The sequence below is a fragment of the Nilaparvata lugens genome, chromosome 3, assembly GCF_014356525.2.
Source record: "Nilaparvata lugens isolate BPH chromosome 3, ASM1435652v1, whole genome shotgun sequence".
Classification (NCBI taxonomy): Eukaryota; Metazoa; Arthropoda; class Insecta; order Hemiptera; family Delphacidae; genus Nilaparvata; species Nilaparvata lugens.
In genome coordinates this window covers 10,630,018-10,651,278 of record NC_052506.1, presented here as the reverse complement: position 1 = coordinate 10,651,278, position 21,261 = coordinate 10,630,018, and the positions used below count along the sequence as shown (strand labels likewise).

Below are 21,261 nucleotides of genomic sequence, written 5' to 3'. Positions count from 1 at the left end.
TAAGTAGAAATGTATAGCCTAGCAGATTTCTACCTCACACTTCAAAATAGTGGTCCTGCCAATTCTCCATGTATAGTGCAGTTGCGACCCACATTGAATGCCATCTGGGTAAATAGGGAAATAGGAACAGGTGAATAGGAAATATGATTATAGTGATAGAGCTTTGAACTGTAATAGTATCTCACGTAACAAGGATGGGAAGGGGCCTGTTGCAGGCGAGAATGATGTTTCTAGTCGAGAAACAGAATTGGAGACTAGAATTTCATTCGCGCACTGCAAAAGATTCACGTCCAAGTAACGTACACTATTTTTGTCATAATAATCTAAAGAAGAATAATTGAGAAATAGAAATCATTACGTGCTTGTGCTGACGTTACTACATGCATTCTATAAACATAACCTATTTTACGAATTCCGAATCACGAATTTTGTGGACAAAACTTCCACCTCTGGAGCGCTGAAGGTGGTTTTTTGTAGTAGTTTTACTGTTCCTATTTAGGAACTAGGAAACATACTCGACTGTAAAGAAAACATATGGTTTCATTACAGTAGAGTATGCTGTAATGAGAATCATATGTTTATTTGTTCTGCAAACAGCTGCTGTTTACCGGATTGATTTCATGCATGGAAGACAGCTGAAATGACTATGACAAAAAGATAAATTATTATGAGATGTTGGGATGAATTTTCGATGACCAAGATTCATGATTTTGTTCGCTGCTGTAGTTTCACTTTTCAGCTTATAAATAGAAAAATTAATCTAATATAATTTCCTTAATAATTTCCTTAGCGATTCTCTAAATTTCTATATTTTTTTACATATATTGTAGAATCAAGTATAATGATCGACTTACACTTTAAACTTTAGATTCATATTTTAGGATACAGTTCTATATGATCATTACGGAATGGTTAATGAATGTAACAATGATTTAATTTTGAACTGAAATGACCCTGATGTTAGTTTGGAATGAATTTAGATTGCAGATTCTAAGCTATAGTAATAGCCGGAAATAAAAATGTCAAAAATATATGCCTACTACAGTGTAGCTCACGACTACAACTACAGTGCAGCCTACGGCTACGAATATTTTCAAGATTAATACATAGCAGAATTTATATGGGAGGACGGAACTCTAGAAAAAAATGAGACACCATACAGGTTTACTAGAGCTCATTTTAATTAGCATTTGCATATCTTCATGGAATAGAAACACTTCATCACTCACATGGGATACTTTTTAACAAACTAATAAAAACAATATAAAAATCTTGTAATACCCTTTATTTTTAAAAACTTTAAAATAGTTCAACAACTAGTTTCGACCCTAACTTAGGTCATTTTCAAGTTTAAATGTAGAAAATAAATTAACAATAAATATATAGTATGAACTTGTTTATTTATTTTCTACATTTCAACTTGAAAATTATCTAAGTTAGGGTCGAAACTAGTTGTTGAACTATTAAAAAGTTTTTAAAAAATGAAGGGTACTACAAGGTTTTATATTGTTTTAATAATTTCATGGAATATCAATCATAAAATGAAATGTCCTATGTGTAGAATCAAGTAGGCATTTTCACACAACCACAAATGATAAATAGAAAAATCTTGGAGAGTTCACGGATCATTTTCACATTTGCACTTGATGACAGGAAAATGTTATATCAACACAAATGATTCAATGGATTCTTTAAATCGACAGAGGATTCTAGCTTATAACAGTAATAAAGATTATCAAGCTCTTTAATACCATTTCAAAATATGGTCCCTGGTATTCCAAGAAAAGAATGCCTGATGTGTCTTTTACTACAAAGCATTTCTTGATTATGCAGTATTTCCTTGCAATACTAGTACTTAGCGAACTCCACAATCTAGCAGCTTCAGATTTCACCAACATTTTTCATATAACTATTTTATCGATCCATCAATTTACCGTATTTGGAAACGTAGAATACATAAGAGTAATTTACGATTGGGAGTAGATTCATGTGAGGGCTTGCATATGGAGAGAGGGCAATCCAATTTGCTTGGCAAAGACTTTTATGCGACACTGAGGAGGTGACTAGTGGATGGGAGGGGAATTTGAGAAGAAAAAGAAGGGAAATAAATAAAAGGGGGGGAGAAGGAGGAGGAGGGAGCGGAAGAGGAGGAGGAATAGGAAGAGTGAGAGGAAGAGAAAGAGGAAGAGGAGGAGGAAGAAGAGGAAGAGGAGGAAGAGGATGTTGGTGAGGAAGAGGAGGAGGAGGAAGAGGAAGATGATGAGGAAGAGGAAGAGGAGGAGGAAGAGGAGGAAAAGGAGGAGGAGAAGGAGAAAGAAGAAGAAGAAAAATTAAAAGAAGAAGAATTAGAAGAGGAAGAGGAGGAGGAGAAGAAGGAGGAGAAGGAAGAAGAAGAAGGAGGAGGAGGAGGAAGAAGAAGAAGAGGAGGAGGAAGAAGAGGAAGGGGGATAATTTGTTTTCTCTATCACACGCCCATGCATTTTACACACGAAGCGTATAAATTATTTGGGGGAAGTGAAACTAGATTGGATACGTAAATACTCCCCGCTGACTGCACAGCTCTGCACTGCACTGGGACACTCTATGATGAATTGCGAGTCGGCTGCGACAGCGATTTATATTTCGGATGGAGCAACTCACTCTCTATACACTCACTCAAAATGAATCTCTCACTTCACTGTGAAGACATGTCACTGCAACCCGAAACATTTCTCCCACTAACTTACATATTGCAAACTTATTCACATCTCCATTACAAGACAAGGTTTCTCCATCAACAACAATTCACACCAATGCAAACTTTTCTCTCAATTAAGTGTACGATAGAGGCCTACTGTGAATTGAAAATTGAATTTTCATTCATTTGTAATAGAAAATGGAAATGGAGTATCATACAATATTAAGAGGAAAAACTTTTGATCGGAGAAATATCCAAATATAATTGAGTTAATGAATTGAATTGAATTTTAAAATAAATATAAATACAAATCTCAATACCCTTTTTACTTTCCTTGCCCCATTACCATAGGTAAGGAAAGTATTGCTTTCCGAAAAAAATTAAGGTACCCCAATTTCTAAATTTCTATACGTTTCAAGGTCCCCTGAGTCCAAAAAACTGGTTTTTGGGTATTGGTGTGTGTGTGTGTGTGTGTGTATGAGTGTATGTGCGTCTGTGTACAAGATATCTCATCTCCCAATTAACGGAATGACTTGAAATTTGGAACTTAAGGTCCTTACACTATAAGGATCCGACACGAACAATTTTGATCAAATGCAATTCAAGATGGCGGCTTAATTGGCGAAAATGTTGTCAAAAACAGGGTTTTTCGTGATTTTATCGGAAACGGCTCCAATGATTTTGATCAAATTCATACCTAAAATAGTCATCGATAAGCTCTATCAACTTCCACAAGTCCCATATCTGTAAAAATGTCAGGAGCTCCGCCCCATCAATGCAGATAGATTCCCAATTATCAGGCTTCAGATACAATTAAAACAAAAAAAATCAAGTGAAGTAGATTGAGCATGAAAATCTCTACAATTAATGTTCAGCAACTTTTTCACCTAAAATTCAAAATAAGCTTTAAATTCGAGAAAATGTGATTATTCAATTGCAAATTATTGTTGATTCTATTAAATCATTCACTATGAAGAGATAGCAGACCTCATGTGTGTCTCCAGCGTTATTGCCCTGTCACCAGCTGGCTCAAATCTTTGAATAGTAGACTTGAGATGCGCGGGAACACTAGCGTCAGGTGATCAATTTTCATAACGGCAAGGAAAGTTGTGTGAGTGCGCCACACCAGATTATTGAATTATTTTATCACAACATGTTTCGGGTACTCCATTTTCAACTTGAATATGACTTGTGATAAAATAATTCATAAAGGGTACTGAGATTTGTATTTCTATTGCAAGTAGCACTTAACAGAAAAGAGACAATGAATTGAATGGATTTTAATCATATGAAATTTCCTTTATGTGAAACATATCTTTCTAAGATTTCCTTCATGTAAAACATATAATCTTTCTATGTTGAGAATTTGGGTTGTTATTGACGTTGAAAATATGCCGAGATCTCAGAGACATTTGTTTGGAAGTCGTGAGAAGTCAATCACATACTATAAGTACATAAGTTTGGTTTCACAAAAATGCATGAAGAGATGTGTGATTACTGGTGCAGACAAAAGTCAGAAAGGATGAAGAGATATTGGGATAATTGAAGAGTAAGGCAGTTTTAAAATTGAGAATTTACTGATATTTGATTAGTATGATGTGTGGTCGAAACAAAAAAAATCTCGCATAAGGCAATGCACCTAGAATAACTAGAATGTATTCTAGGTACATTCTACCTAGAATACATAGGTAAAATGTATGAATATGTATAAAATAATGTATGAAATGTTATTTTACCATATGTAGAATACATAGGTACAATAACTAGAATGTATTCTAGGTACATTGGCATAAGCTACTGGATACTTTGTGATTATTCTATGCGTATATCAAATATGTATAAAATAATGTATGAAATGTTATTTTACCATATGTAGAATACATAGGTATAATAACTAGAATGTATTCTAGATACATTGGCATTAGCTACTGGACACTTTGTGATTATTCTACATGTATATATATCATAAGCCATTCTAACCATTAAATTTCATAGTTAGACAACTAGATATTGTTGATCAAAAATGAAAATTCATTAAAATTGATTTTTTCTTCAAATTTCACTCATTTTTGAAAACTCATAACTCAGTACTCATTGGAGATAGAGAGTTCCGGATCATCTCATTATATTCATAATTTTATAATCTGAAAAAAGGCGAGAGCAAATTTTTCTGTCCGATTACGAGATTTGGCAGAAATAGCTGGAAAATGAGCCGAAAATACGAGGTTTTTTGGCCACCATGTATCTAGCACAAAGAAACTTTGCATGAAGAAATTGGCTCTGGACTTCTCTTATGAACCCAAATAATAGATTAAAAAATCAGAACTACAATATAAATTGCAAGCACACCCCCTTTTTTATGTCTATATTGATTGGATATTATACAACGTTACTATGCTGGAAATCCTAAAGATAGTAAAATCCTTTCTTAATAGTCTTATTCTATATTATTTAGCTTGCAATTTGGTTTGCAGGTTTTATTACACTCCATCAATGAAATTAAAATGAAAATATACTAAACTTTTTTTCTATTGTTGCAGGTTGGTACTCCATTTCCTTCAGTACATTGTAAAGCTATTGGAGCAATGAAGGTCTGACAACGGAAGAGGTAGGCTATAATAAACCAATATAGGTATTCTAAACCAATCAATTCCAACAAAACCGTTTCCATCAAGTTCGTTTTCATCAATAACCATGCCTCCAACTCAGTTCACTTATAATAATTATTGAAATCTGTATCACACCCTGGCGTAGTAGCTGAAATACATTTAATCGAAATCGTTGACTAGACCTAATTAGCTGCATTCCTGATTAGATAGTCGTTCACTGTCAATTTCTATATCCTACAGTTTTTTTTCAATTTCAATTCCCTATTTTGAATTGAATTGAGTTTATTTAGCCAAATTATACATGATTATAATATTTAAAAAGGGCACAAAATGCAAGCAGCACAACGTAACAATTGTGTAAAATAAAACTTAAGACATCATGACCTAAGGAGTAATACAATAATTCTATACAATAATTATATTAAATTATAATAGTGATACATCTTATAAGAAATAATAAAGGTTGATATCTATTAATAGTGTTATAAATAGAGAGCTTTAGACTATGATAGTTTATCCTTAGATCTGAGAAAATTGCACTGCTTAGCAAATCTGAACCCTAATAATGAAATAATAATCGCCCACATAGGCCTAATGGGCCTGTTCGTGGGTCAATGAGAATTGCCAGAATTTAACAATACAACAAATCAAGGTTAATAAATCGACACTTATTACAAGAAAATAAAATAAAATGAACTACCGAGTTAAATGCTGAAGTGCCATAAATACACAATATTAGAGTTATTTTTCTTTGCAGCCGAATATTTATTCCATTTTCATTTTGACAACTGATCAAATAACTAATTACAAATAATCAAGGTTAATAAATCGACACTTATTACAAGAAAATAAAATAAAATGAACTACCGAGTTAAATGCTGAAGTGCCATAAATACACAATATTAGAGTAATTTTTCTTTGCAGCCGAATATTTATTCCTTTTTCATTTTGACAACTGATCAAATAACTAATTACAAATAATCAAGGTTAATAAATCGACACTTATTACAAGAAAATAAAATAAACTACCGAGTTAAATGCTGAAGTGCCATAAATACACAATATTAGAGTAATTTTTCTTTGCAGCTGAATATTTATTCCATTTTAATTTTGACAACTCTTCAAATAACTAATTACAAATGAGCTGATTGCCATTAGAGTTTTTGTTGCTCATTCATCACGATGTTAATTGGATGAATGACGTTGAAAAAGAAGCGGCAGCACCGAGATAATTAACACAAGGTCTATCCGTGAGGCACGACATTGTTGTTGATATGGGGTGGTGGGGATTATGAAGCCTTTGTGGTGAAAATTAAAAGTAAACAGCCGATGGATTGATAATTTTGTGAGTGTATTTGACAAAGAAGAAGCCAGAACTGGCTGAGAGCGTGCTAGCCACTTGAGGGGCGGCACCGGCCCCCGGGGGTGGCAGGGGGCGGCAGCTCGAATACGAACGGGGAATTCAATCGAGGATAGCGTGGACGTGCTTGGCATATTATCGCCGCTCTAACCGCATTCACAGTTGGAATTCTCTTCCGTGAGGCAACTAGTTAGCTCTTCTGCCGAGCAAGACTCCCTGCGAACAAGTGATTTACTCCAAAATCCGTGATGATAGCTCAGCGAATCCGCAAAAATTCGCTTTTCTCGAATACTTGGCTACTACGATATTCTGTCCCCGATCGCATCCACCTTTCTTCATGCTCAGCAAACGATGATCTAATCGAGTTTCGTTCTTTTTGCTTATTGCGAGCGAGTTTGCTTGCTCTTCATAGAAAAGTGGAAATAAATTTTCATTTTTATCGACTTCCAGTAATAATCAATCATCTTTGAATTATATCATCTCTGAGAGTTTGAGTAATAGCTGTCTGAATAAACAGACAAGTAAGTTAGATCTGTGGTTGGAGGTAGTGCAGATTCGATGAGAAAAGCCTTGAATTCCTTGATACATCACAACTGCGATGTTTCTTCAATCTAGCCCTCCAACACTGACGAATTTCAAACACTAATTGTTGTGGATAAATATTTATCCACTGACTGAAGCAAATCAATATTATAGGAAATTCGTCATTTAAGTGGCGTTTGCACAGTGTTAGTTCAAACAATATCTGAATCCATATTATGTCTTGTTCGTTATATTGTGGCTTTTGAGTTTTAATTCAATTTTGATTTAATTCCGCCTTTGATTCAATCCAACTTAATCTTTGAACTGTGCAAACTGTGTTTAAAAATTTCAGAATATACGTGTAACTTAGTAAATTTTTTATTCATCTTCTGGTGATAAATGTTAAATCAATCTTAATAGAAGCATGCTCATCCTATCTTTCTGAACTATTATAAACATTGTTGTACCTTGTCTGTGATGAGTTGATAATTTTGATAGTGTAATTGGAGTTTGATTTTCCAAGTTATCACATTTCTCAGTTTGATTGCCACAATTTATTATTCAACACATCTTTATTATATCTTTCCCATGTATATATGGAAAAGATATCATACATTCTCCATGTATACATTATAGGCCGGTTTTCGAGCTCGGGATTTAGCTAAGTTCTTGTCTTTAAACAGCACGAGTCAGAAAATTAGCTTTCCAAAACGGGGCGTAGTCGCAGATTTTATTTTCTTATTTCCATAATTGGAAATGTTTTTCCTTGACGAAATTAAACATTTCTAAATAATTCAAAATAGCTGAAACTTTACACTATTTTCTCTTCATTTTATGTTTAATTTTCTAGTTTTTTGAAATTTGATTCAAACGTGACTTAGACAATGACTACGACTACGCCCCGTTTCGGAAAGCCAGTTTTCTTACTCCAGCTGTTGAAAGTCTAGAACTTAGCCAAATCCCGAGCTCGGAAACCGGCCCTAAGTGTGCAACGGAATTAATAGTATTAGAAAATTTAGCTAATATGTAGGCTGCATGAACATCCCGATTTCAAGAGAGGTTAACGGATTTTATATGAAATAGTTTTTTTCTCGGTTTCTCTAGATTTCTCTAAACTCCTCTCTCTTCAATAGGTGAGAATTTGGAATTTTCATTCTCAATCATTCAAGTGAACCTGACAAACGCGATAAAATTGTAGCCTGATATTTGAATGTTGTAAAGTTCATATTCCTCCACAAGTCTAGAACTTAGCCAAATCCCGAGCTCGGAAACCGGCCCTAAATCTTTACAGGATATCTTTACAATATATATACATTTTCCATGTTTACGTTATATCTTTACAGTACATATTTTCCATGTATATCTTTGTTATAGAATTCAATTATTCATCTTGTAGAAAAGTATATCCTAAGGTTTGAAATCTCAACAGTGTACTAGCAGCGCCTATTGTAATAGTAATAGAGTTAACACTGTTGGGAGTTTCCCAGAATATTTCAAAATCATCTTTACATTTTCACCGCTTTCTTGGCCGGACTTAATTTCCTCATCACGTCTCGGATAAGTGAGTTTCTTGGGTACAGTTTTTCGCATTCAGCGACCGACATCTTCGTTGAATAGGGTCCACAATTAAGAGAATCGGCCCTTGATTCGGCCGGAGTGAATTATTCTCGTCGACTTTGTCGCGTGAACGTGCAGAGGCCAGCCAGCCTAGGCTACAATTAATGCTAAACAAAGAACTAAGACAGCCTAGAACAATAGCAGCAGTCGCCCCTGCAAAAGCGTCTTCCGGCTTTAGTCTCCTCTTCCTTCTCCTCCTCCTCCTGCTCCTCCTCCCCTCTCATTCCTCCTCCGCCTACGACTCTAAGGCAAAAAATAACGGCGACTTTTTATCAGCGACGAACAACAATGACTTTTGTTTTGAATAGGGATAAAAGCAGCCGAATGGCGGGTCGAATAAGAAGAAGCCGAACTAAAATACCGATTCTGTATTATCTCAGTTATTATTTTTATTGTTTCCTACAGCATAAAACTTAACATTAAGTATTCAGAAAATTCAAGTCACTTGCTCATTTCTCATTTCACTAGTCTTTTTCTTTCAACTCATATTTAGGATTTAGCATTCCTCTAGAATTTATTTTCTTAGTTGAGAATACCGTTCAACTCTCATTTCTCCCAGTCAATTGGTTTTGATACATGCTTAGTCACGTTTTCTAGCTGCTTAGTGATTTCCAGCATTATTGATGCAAGAAGATTCTTTTTCTGAGTAGTGTGGTCTCTCATACTGAGAGTAATAACGAAAGAATTGATTTTTTAATGATGTTCAACAACGATCACAGGCAGTGTTTTCGTGTTACACCACTCCAATCTTCTATATAAATATAAAAGCGAAATGGCACTCACTCACTGACTGACTGACTCACTCGCAGAACTAAAAATCTACCGGACCAAAAACGTTCAAATTAATATGGTAGGTATGTTCAGTTGGCTATTTAGAGGCGCACTAAGAATGGATTTGGAAAAATTCCCAAAGATACGCCCAAAATCTGCGTTTTTCCAGCGTTTTTCTTAGCGTTTTCTCAGCTTTATCGAGAATAAATGAACAGAAAATGTTCAAATTTACTACAGAAGCTCAGCTAGGGTGTAATAATGTTGTGTTAGAAGGAATTTGCAATAACGCCAAAGATACGCCCAAAATTAGCGTTTTCACAGCGATTTTTTGCTTTTTCTTAGATTTATCGAAAACAAATGAACAGAAATTGTTCAAATTTAGTACAGAAGCTAAGCTAGGGTGTAATAATGTTGTGTTAGAAGGAATTTGAAATAACGCCAAAGATAGCCCAAAATTAGCGTTATCAGTTCTTTCATCAAGTAATAGACAGAAAATGTTTAAATTTGGTACAGAGGGTCTACAAATTTTGTGATGAGGTGACTTTAAAGGCTAGACTGGAGTTCGATAATTTTCATAATATCCTAACGAAGTTTTCCACCCTGCACTAAATAATTGAAATTAATCGGTTATTGAATCGAGCGAGGAAGTACTTTGACTTTCTGATGCAATGAAGCATGCTCAAATGAAAAATGCAGGCGAGCCCGCTGATCTCATTTTTGGAAGATCCAGTCGGGGGTCCAGGGGCCCCTGGCTAGACGGATATGGCGAGCGAAGCGAGCCTGACGGCTAGTACTGTATAAATTAATGTTATCCTTTTTTATTATTCTATATTTTAAATTATAATATTATTGTAATAATGATAAAGCAATTACACACTCTCAATTTGCTCCTTAATTCTTGTATGTTGGTACTGTTCCTGGTCTAAGGGACATATGCACCATCTACGTTTAACGCTAAGCCACGTTTACTTGTAGATATGGTTGCATATATCATAATGTGTTTCATACGGGGTTTAAACGATCAGCTGACATTTCTCTGTTTAAACCGAGTATCTGCATACGAGCCTTAGTGGAACAAGCTATTTGTTACTATGAAATGTTAATAAATTCATTTATTCACTACTCGTAGAGAGAATAAAACAGATTTCAACAGTTATGGCATGTTAAGGTGAAATGAAAAGAAATTGTCAATTCCACATAATTTGAGTCCAAACTAGTTTCGATGCACTTGGCATCATCATCAGTACAGCCCAGTGCATCGAAACTAGTTTGGTCTCTAATAAACTATGTGGAATTGACAATATCTTTTGATTTCACCCTAATATGGAGAAATTCCGCAACAACTCTGTGCCAAGTGTTAAAATTATGGCATGATTTCATTTTTAAACCAGTAGTTCTGTGAACAGTAGACCTCACTCAGTATTCTCATTCACAAGTACCTGATTGAAACTATAGACCTTATGGAAATACATAATGCAAAATTTCTAAAAACCTTATATATATATATATATATATATATATATATATATATATATATATGTCGACGCGCAATTTAAAAAGGAACATACCTATCAAATTTCATGAAAATCTATTACCGCGTTTCGCCTTAAATGCGCAACATATAAACATTTAAACATACATTTAAACATTAAGAGAAATGCCAAACCGTCGACTTGAATCTTAGACCTCACTTCGCTCGGTCAATTATCCTTGAAATGCAAAATTTCCAAAAACCTTGTATATACGTCGACGCGCAATTAAAAAAGGAACATACCTGTCAAATTTCATGAAAATCTATTACCGCGTTTCGCCGTAAATGCGCAACATATAAACATTAAAACATTTATTTTGAACATTTAAACATTAAGAGAAATGCCAAACCGTCGACTTGAATCTTAGACCTCACTTCCCTCGGTCAATAAATTATTTATTCTCCAATGGTGCTCTACAACAGCATTCCAAACTCTACTAGGATAATTGGTTGTTCTTCTATCAATCGTTCTTTTTTTCTGAATCGTACTTGATCTCGCATATCTCCGGCGAGTTTAGTGCACTTGACGGATTGAAGCTTACAAAATCAATGGCAGAATTTCGCTGCAGTCGGATGGATGATTGGGAATGGACTGGCTGCTGGCTGTCGTGCTGCATGGTCGTGGGCTGAATGAGGGCTTACAGCTTGGAATTGGGAGCGCCGACTAAGCAAAGCTATCGCTGCCCTAATATCGTCTTGGCCGGATAATTGCTTCTCGATGGCTATGTTAGGTAGACTGTGAAATCCTATTTAATTGACAGCGTTTCGCTTCCAAGCAGAGCGGGGATGTTCTGCGCTCGTTCTCGGCTTGTTTCGATATATTCGGCTCAGTATTCGGCAATTGAGTGGAGCAGTGAGCGCCGTACTAACTGGAATCGAACGGATTCTGGAGTAATATCATAGATAAACAATAGCGTAAGTAGATATCCCATGGTATAGGGCGTTTATGTCGCAACTTTTACTGTTATCTCAAGCCGATTCAAATTCAAATTCAATTATTTGCCATAAAATAATACAGATTGATAAAATAAATATTCTAACTTACAAAATGGCACTACCGGCAAAGAAAACTTGTGCGCCGGCAGTGAGTTCGAACAACTAGGTACAGCAAACATGTCAATAGAAAGAGAAAGAGCTTATTCAAACCACTAGAATAACTAAAATTATGGAAACCAGGTCACATCTCAATACTTACAAACGATAAGACAAAGTAACAAAATCACAAGCAAGTGACAAACTCAAAAAGACCAATTCAAGGAAGCCATGACAATAATATTTTTTAAAATCTGTAACATAAGAATGAAACACTACATAATGGATATATAGATAATTTAAAATAAACATTTATCCTAATCCAATCCAGTATAAGATTCATTATGGATTTTGTAATTCTATTAATAATGAAATCAGTTGGGACTTTATTTATAAACCGATTACTGTCGGTTATTGTCGATTTCTACTGTTTTAACCGGATAAGAGTGTATGAATGACACAATATGAAAGACTACGAGCGTCATAAAGCTTCACGGGAAAGAAATACGTGGACTATCGGCTTGAGATAACAGTTAAAGTTGCGACATAAACGTCCTATACCATGGGATATCTACTTATGCTATTTTTTCTCTATGGTAATATTCATATAGAGGAGGAAATGTTGAATCTATGTGTTGAGGAGAGGTAAACTAGTAGTTTTGTGAACAGTAGACCTCGCGCAGTTATAAACCGCAGCCTCATCTTATACTGTCCATCAGAGTAAATCCTGTCTGTAGGTCGTGTCGGCGAGATATCGGTGTGAAAACGGATAATGGCTGTTGGGTTGGTGTATCAAAAATGCTAACATCAAAAGCTAATCTCCTTCAACACATACTGGCAACAGGACAGTCCGAGTTCAAAGCAGAGAAAGTTCGAGAGACAATACTATGTTTATCAGTTATTAATTGCATGCAATCAATAGTTCATTTAATAGTGCTTAAAAATTGCATTCAATGAAGCATGCAATTAATAGTCCTCACAGCAGCTGATTTTTTACCAAGTTACATTTAAGATATTGAATTGCATGCGTCATGGCATGCAATTTATAATCCACTCGACAGCTGATTTATGATGAATAATTCTATAGTCTGATTTTTACTCTTATATTGGCGTATGAAGGAGGCTCCTTTTTCCTTTTATATTATCTTTGAAATGCAAAATTTCCAAAAACCTTGTATATACGTCGACGCGCGATTCAAAAAGGAACATACCTGTCAAATTTCATGAAAATCTATTACCGCGTTTCGCCTTAAATGTGCAACATATAAACATTTAAACATAAAGAGAAATGCCAAACCGTCGACTTGATTGAACCTCACTTCGCTTGGTCAATGATAGGAGTATTAAGAGAATAATGGTGAAGGGAGAAGGGAGAAGGGAGAGTATTTATATGAGGCAAGAGAAGAAGGTATAAGTAACAAGAATAATCTGAGGAAAAGTTTATAGATTCAACAGAAATCATGAGGAAGAGTAATATTGAATTGTTGAAGGAGATGTAGATGGGTAGGTAGTAAAGAAGGAGAATGAGGAGATAAAATGAACACTGGATAGTGGAGGAGAAGCATGGGAGAGTAATGTTGAATTGTTGAAGAAGATGGAGAAAGGAAGAAAAGGAGGAGAACGAGGAGGTAGAAAGAGCACTCGATTGTGGAGGAGGAATAAGAGCATATGAGTGAGATGATCGTGTTTTGCGAAGAACGCAAAATAGCTATTTATGTATTAAGAGCGTAATGCGCGACTTTATCGCTCGCGCAAAACAGTTATCACGCGACGCGAAGCGGAGCGTGATAATTTTGCAAGAGCGATAAAGAAGCATTACGCGCGAATTACTTACAACATTTTTCCTACAACTGTCCAAACCTGTTAAATTACTTATATCGGCGGAGTTACAATTACCGACTTTCTAGGTTAAGACTTTTGACGTTCTGACTTTTTGGCGAGCTGCTTACAATCAGCTGATTAGGGAGCGTAAAGAAACTCTTCTGCGCATGCGCGAATGATAAGGGAGCGTAAAGTAAATCTACTGCGCATGCGCGGATGGTTAGCGAGCGAAAAAGTAGATTCTCCTCAGAAATAAGCTGTTTTACGAGGAGAATTGAGTATGTAAATTCTTTTTTCACGCGCAGTTGTAGAAAAAGGTATAAAGTGAAGAAACTGAATGGAATGTGGGATTCTCCTTCGTAAAAGTGAAGATAAAATGAAAAATTTAAGAGGGTATTAATGGAAAACTACAATGTAGAAACAGTAGTAGGAGCCAAAATTAGATGAGAAAATTTAGAGAACCAATTTTTGAGACTCATTCATTATAAAAACAATGACCTTCGATCGAACTACAAATTCCTTTAGAAGTATATTTAATATTAAACACTGAAAGTTAGACGAGATGTCAAATTGCTTGTTTCCCTCTTCAATCTATTGAATAATATAAATTATTCATTCCATTTTCTTTCTAAAATAAATATATACTATTACCCGCCTTTCTGGATATTTATGAAGGATAGGATATTCTCTAAATGAATATAATATCTAGTTATTTATTTCAATGAGGGGGAGTATAATAAGTGTGAGATAAAACACTTGTTGTTGAAGTAAAAGAACAAGTTAAAGTTATTAAAAAAGAAATCAAAATAATTGACGCTTAAAAAGAAGAAAATAATAGAAAAAGAAAAATGTAAATGAGAGATCCTGCTCAAAGAGTTTTAGTAATCATTATCATCTCATTGAAAATTTAAGAGGATATTAATAGAAAACTATAATGTAGAAACAGGAGTAGGAGCCAAAATTAGATGAGAAAATTTAGAAAACCAATTTTTGAGACTCATTCATTATAAAAACAATGACCTTTGTTTCATGGGGCTTCATGGGGTAGCCACAAAATCTTAATAACAATATTATGGATATCTAAAATAATTCTTTCAGTTCATACAATTGTCATTATTATTATTATATTATTATGGAGGTCATCTCATCATCTTTACATCAAGGATTAGGTTTATTATTATTATTTTCTACAAAAAATTCCCTGAATTATAAATTTAAATCTTTCAAAAATATCTATAAAGTAAGTACAATGCCCTAATATAAGCTAAAATTAGCTTCATGGGGTAGCCACAAAATCTTAATAACAATTATGGATATCTAAAATAATTCTTTCAGTTCATACAATTGTCATTATTATTATTGTTATCATATTATTATGAAGTTCTAAATAGATTCTCACGACGTATGTGATAAATATAAGATATTATTTTATGATAAGGCTACTCTAATTTGTAAACATGTCAATTGAAAAAAATTTGAATAAGAAAAATAAATTATTATTATTATTTGCGTCTAGCTCCCATAGTGGAAGTGGCTAAGTACGTCTATGAACTCCATATTTCTGGTTACTCTCAGTTTTTCTCCTCACTCTCTCTGAGAATGCCTTCTTTCTAACTTCAGTTCATGTAGTCCCGCTCCTTCTACAAGCTTTCACTGTCCTGACCTCCCAATTTTCAACGCATTTCCGTTATTTTCCCTGTCAGTTATACTTTCTTCAGGAATTCCTGAATTCTTCAGGATTAGGTTTCTTAATACCTAGCTTACCCGGCGAACTTCGTACCGCCAAAAAGTCAATGTATCTCATGTCACACTTTACTTTATTTGGTGAATTATGAAATTTATCTGACAATCAATATTTTCATTTACATCTCAATACGGACTTCCTATGTGCTTAGACATGCAGCATGTATTATTCCGAGAACATATTCTTCTCAATCAATTGGTTGTAATATCCATCAGTAAAGTGTTAAATTAAAAAAATAGATAGGTTAAATCAGTGTTGAAAAGATGATTTTAATGTTTTCATAGTTTTTGATTGTCAATAGATTGTCCAGGAAATATTATGCGATGTACGATGAATTACACAAAAATAAAATAAATTCGTATGGCTTTTGTTGGTGGGGAGTTCCCTTTCGGGAATGTTCCACCGCCTGAATATATAATTTAAGCCGTCAATGGGCCTTACGACTGTCATACTTCAGCCGGGACCGACAGTTTAACGTTGAATTACACAGAATTCCATATTCTTTCCATCTTCCATTTTAGGATGAATATAAGCTAAGCTAAATTCAAAAAATAATGTAAATTAGTCTGCCATTCTTCAGTATTCTTCTTCATGTGCCGTCTCCATGGCGGAGGTTGGCTATCATGATGGCAATTTTCACCCTGCTTACAGCTGACTTGAAAAGTTCATTTGAGGTGCACTTGAACCAATCTCTTAAATTGCGCAACCAAGATATCCTTCTTCGCCCCACTGACCTCCTACCTGTTATTTTGCCTTGCATAATGAGGTGCAATATTCCATACTTGTGACCTCTCATTATGTGACCCAGGTACCTTAATTTGCGCTCCTTGATTTCACCAATGAGTTGCAGTTCTTATCCATTCTCCTCAGAACCTCTTCATTTGTAACATGATCGGTGTATGAGATTCTCAGCATTCTGCGATAGGTCCACATCTCAAAGGCTTGTATTTTCTTCTCACCCCATCTATTCAATGTCCATGCTTCCACACCATATAATAGTACAGGAAACACGAAACATTTAAGGAGACGCATTCGTAATTCAAGCTTGATGTCTTTTGATGTCAGTAAATTCTTGATCCTGATAAATGTGGAACGTGCTTTCTCTATTCTTATTCTGAGTTCTGAGCAGTTATCAGCATTGGAAGTTACCCGTGTCCCAAGGTACGTGTAGGAATCCACCCGCTCCAAACGGATTCCTTCAGCGAATAGATCCCCGATAGGAGGTTGGTCTTTGGTGATTACCATGTACTTTGTCTTTTTATAATTTAGACTCAAACCACCTTCTTTACTTGCCGTAATGACACTGTTCAGCATCCTCTGGAGATCTTCCATATTTTCTGCCAGCAGTACAGTGTCATCCGCATACCTTAGGTTGTTGATAGGTGTGCCATTAACTCTTATACCTCCAGTTTCATCTTCTAGGGCCTTGCTGATGATTCTTTCGGAATAAATGTTGAAAAGGAGTGATGAAAGCACACAGCCCTGACGAACCCCTCGTTTGATTTCCAGCTCTTCAGTATTAGATAAATGCAATATGAACAACTCTCTTTCATGAGGTGAATAATTTTTTTCCAACATTTTCCAGTTTCTCAATGATAGGGGAGTGATAATAATATGTATAGATCTTCTAAGGTACGATTATCTTCAGCTGGTACCAATCAACTACACTAACTTCAACTGCAAACTACCGTTCTTAATACCAGTACACAATTTATCACAGGGTGACGTGTTTATTATACAGCTGGTAACTTTATGTGCTAAATCATATTATCACAATATGATCTTAAATCATGATCATCTTCCCGTTCTTCGATAGCCGCTCGGCCGGAAAATTCGAAAACATAGGTCTGTAAAATGGATTAATAAATAATAATTATTAGTCCCCCTATTAAAATTTCTGGTCAGAAACCATCCCCAATATTCACCCAACATATTCCCAAAGTTTCATGCCGTTCTGTCAAGTAGTCTAGTCTATAGGGAACAAACAAACAAACATACAAACAAACACACAAACAAACATTCATTTTTATATATATACATCAAGGATTAGAGTTCTAGTCTTGAATAGGCCTATAGTATTTACATTTCGTAATCACAAATCAACTGCCCTCACATTTTGTAAAGCAATGACTCTCAAGATCGTCCGCTAGAGAATTTCAAAACATACACAGTATATGAGCGCGCATACGTGATGCAAGTTGCTTATTTCAGCACTCAGCTTCTTTACCTTCCCCCCTCCACTTCCATTGGAGAGAAAATAACGCGGCTCTACAAGTACGTTGATGACTTCATCTGCGAATTTTGATTACTATCTGGAGCGACTCGACGACAGCGACTGTCGCCAAATCACGCCGTCCAATTATTTCTCTGATGAGCGTTTCAATTATTATTTGTCTTCTGATGAGCGCCGCTTTGAATTGGCTGACGTTGCAGAATTCGAGGGGCGCCTGTCTCCCGAACACCTGACAGCAGATCAGGAGATATTCAGTCACTAAGCTGTGTTATTCTGATCTTCCGGAAATGAGATATTAGATTGTTGTTGGTTCCTTGATGAATTAGACTCTTGGTAGAGTATAGAGGCTACGTTTTTGATGATTGATGATAGATTTCTATTCATTCCAAAAACAATGGAATTCAGATTGTTCTACTATTCTAAGGAAAATTTTAATTTTCAAAGATAACATGACTGATATAATAATTTTAATATTCGATTTCTATTTATTCCAGGAACAATGAAATTCAGATTGTGTCAAAATTGAATGGAACATTGTATTTTCAAAGACAACAAAACTGATAATAATAATTCTAATATTTGATTCCTATTCATTCCAGGAACAATGAAATTCAGATTGTTTCACAATTAAATGGAAAACTGAAATTTTCAAAAACAACAAAACTGATAATAATTTAATACAGTTGAGAAAATTATTATAAAAAATGTATACAGTAATTAAAATGGGTGAAATATAGATTGGATTTGTATCAACTACCGAAAAGACAACCCTTTTTTCAGTAGTGAGGAAGTTCCAGTCCAGTTCCAAAATTGTTATTTCCATAAAGTTAAGATACTGTTCATCTGTTCAAGTAAGATATTTTAGGGCCTATTTCCGAGCTCGGGATCTAGCGAAGTCCTAGACATTAAACAGCTGGAGTCAGAAAATTGGCTTTCCAAAACGGGGCGTAGTCGCAGCTTTCATAACAGTAGTCCTCGTTTCTATTTTCTCATTTCTATAATTGGAAACGTTTTTCCTTGACGAAATTAGACATTCCAAAATAATTCAAAATAGCTGAAACTTTACACTATTTTCTCTTTATTTTATTTTGTGTTAAAAATTTCTAGTTTTTCGAAATTTAATTCAAACGTGACTATGACAATGACTGCGACTACGCCCTGTTTTGGAAAACCAATTTTCTGACTCCAGCTGTTTAAAGTCTAGGACTTAGCTAAATCCCGAGCTCGGAAAACGGCCCTAAATTATTTATCTAATATTTCTTATTGAAACGGTTTTTCGCGAATTCAACTTTTGTAACCTTGGAATTAATATTATTGATTTGAAAAGTAATGATTGCCTTGTTATGATTCCCACATCTATCATTCAACTACCATATTTTACCTTTTACTTTCCTTGCCCTATTACCATAGGTAAGGAAAGTAGCCTATTGCTTTCCAAAAAAAATTAAGGTACCCTAATTTCAAATTTTCTATACGTTTCAAGGTCCCCTGAGTCCAAAAACATGATTTTTGGGTGTTGGTCTGTGAGTGTGTGTGTGTGTGTGTGTGTGTGTGTGTGTGTGTGTGTGTGTGTGTGTGTGTGTGTGTGTGTGTGTGTGTGTGTGTGTGTGTTGTGTGTGTGTGTGTGTGGTGTGTGTGTGTGTATGTGTGTGTGTGTGTGTGTGTGTGTGTGAGTGTGTGTGTGTGTGTGTGTGTGTGTGTATGTCTGTGAACACGATAACTCCATTCCTAATTAACCGATTGACTTGAAATTTCAAACTTAAGGTCCTTATACCATGAGGTTCTGACAATAAGAAATTCAATAAAATTGAATTTTCAAAATGGCGGATAATTACTAAAAAACCATGTTTTTCACGGTTTTCTCGAAAACGGCTTTAACGATTTCCTTCAAATTTATACCATGGATAGCTATTTTTAAGCCCTATCAACTGAAATGAGTCTCATTTCTGGGAAAATTTCAGGAGCTCCGTAATATTCTTGAGAAAAATGGCAGATAATGACTAAAAAGCCATGTTATTCTTGGTTTTCTCGAAAACGGCTCTAACGATTTTCTTCAAATTTATGCCATGGATAGCTATTTATAAGCCCTATCAACTGCCACGAGTCTCATTTCTGGGAAAATTGCAGGAGCTCCGTAATATTCTTGAGAAAAATGGCGGATAATTACTAAAAAACCATGTTTTCCACGATTTCTCAAAAATAACTTGACCGATTTTTTTCAAATTCATACCCTATATAGTTATTTATCAAGCTCTATCAACTGACATGAGTCTTCTTTCTGGGAAACTGATGGGGGTCCACCCCATCCTTGAGAAATAAACTTCTCGTGCATGAGGTAGGTAGGTAGCGCAGTTCATAAAAATATCACAAAGTCGAGTTATTTCATCTGTAGAACAGCTGTTTCGACGACTTTAAAAAAATGACGACTAAAAAAATCATCGAATTTCACAGTTTACACAAAGGAAAAAGTACTCTGAAAACAATTATATAATAAACATATTATACAGAAGTCTGATCGTAGTTTCAAATATGAGCAGGGAAAGTTGTGTGAGTGTACTACACCAGATTTTTTCATATAGGTACCATTGTTTCTGCCTCTCTCTTTAGTTCACGTTCATCTACTGAGGTGAGCTACTACTTGTAACATTGGCAACCTTGTTCTATTTGTGAAATAACGATCGACGTCATGAATGAGGCAGTATTCAGCTGCATGATGTTAATAATGTATTCAGTTACTCGCTAAATGAATAATGGGATTCAGAGATCGTGTTACTTATTGAGCCTCAAGTGCACTCAGGTTATGCCGCAACAACTAATGTTCTGCAGCTATCGATACCTCCCACTTGAGCTCCGGTAAACTTCTTTTGATATTACGCTCACAAGAAAACTATAGTCCGAGAGATATTACTTTTAGCATTAAGAGGGGGAAACCGGATTCTCCTTCCACAGTTTGTAGCATGGACAGAGAGGTGAGTGGAGAGAGGAGTAAGCATGCTGCGCGCAATTGGATACTGACAGAAAAGTAGGGAGCAAGCTGTTAGGTAGTGGGAGTGATTAGTGAAGGAAAGAGTATAGGTCCTCTCTGTTTACGATTGAGAGCCGTCTCAAAAGTAATATCTTTCGGACTTATAGGTCAATAATTTTTTGTCGTACTTAGTCAATTGCAGCTGTTTTCCATGCATCAAATCAAGCCGGTAAACAGCTGTTTGCAGAACAAGAAAACATGTGATTTTCATTACAGCATACTATACTGTAAAGAGATCATATGGTTTTCTTTACAGTCAAGTATGTTTCCCAAATCCGAAATTGGAACATTCAAAATTTATTCAAATAGCTATATAGTC

General features: G+C 35.2%; 1 protein-coding gene across 3 annotated transcripts in view; it reads left to right on the top strand.

The window, feature by feature from the left end:
- Window positions 1-21,261, top strand: part of LOC111048168 (E3 ubiquitin-protein ligase MIB1) — a 356,450-nt gene that overhangs the window by 299,480 nt on the left and 35,709 nt on the right. For 2 of the 3 annotated variants that reach the window (XM_039425351.1, XM_039425352.1), the window contains exon 12: window positions 5,218-5,285. The exons of the other annotated variant lie outside the window; for it this stretch is intronic. In XM_039425351.1, the coding sequence (XP_039281285.1) occupies window positions 5,218-5,266 (49 nt within the window). In that variant the 3' untranslated portion in view covers window positions 5,267-5,285. Of the gene's footprint in view, window positions 1-5,217; window positions 5,286-21,261 lie in introns of those variants that run through there. 3 annotated transcript variants of the gene reach the window in all.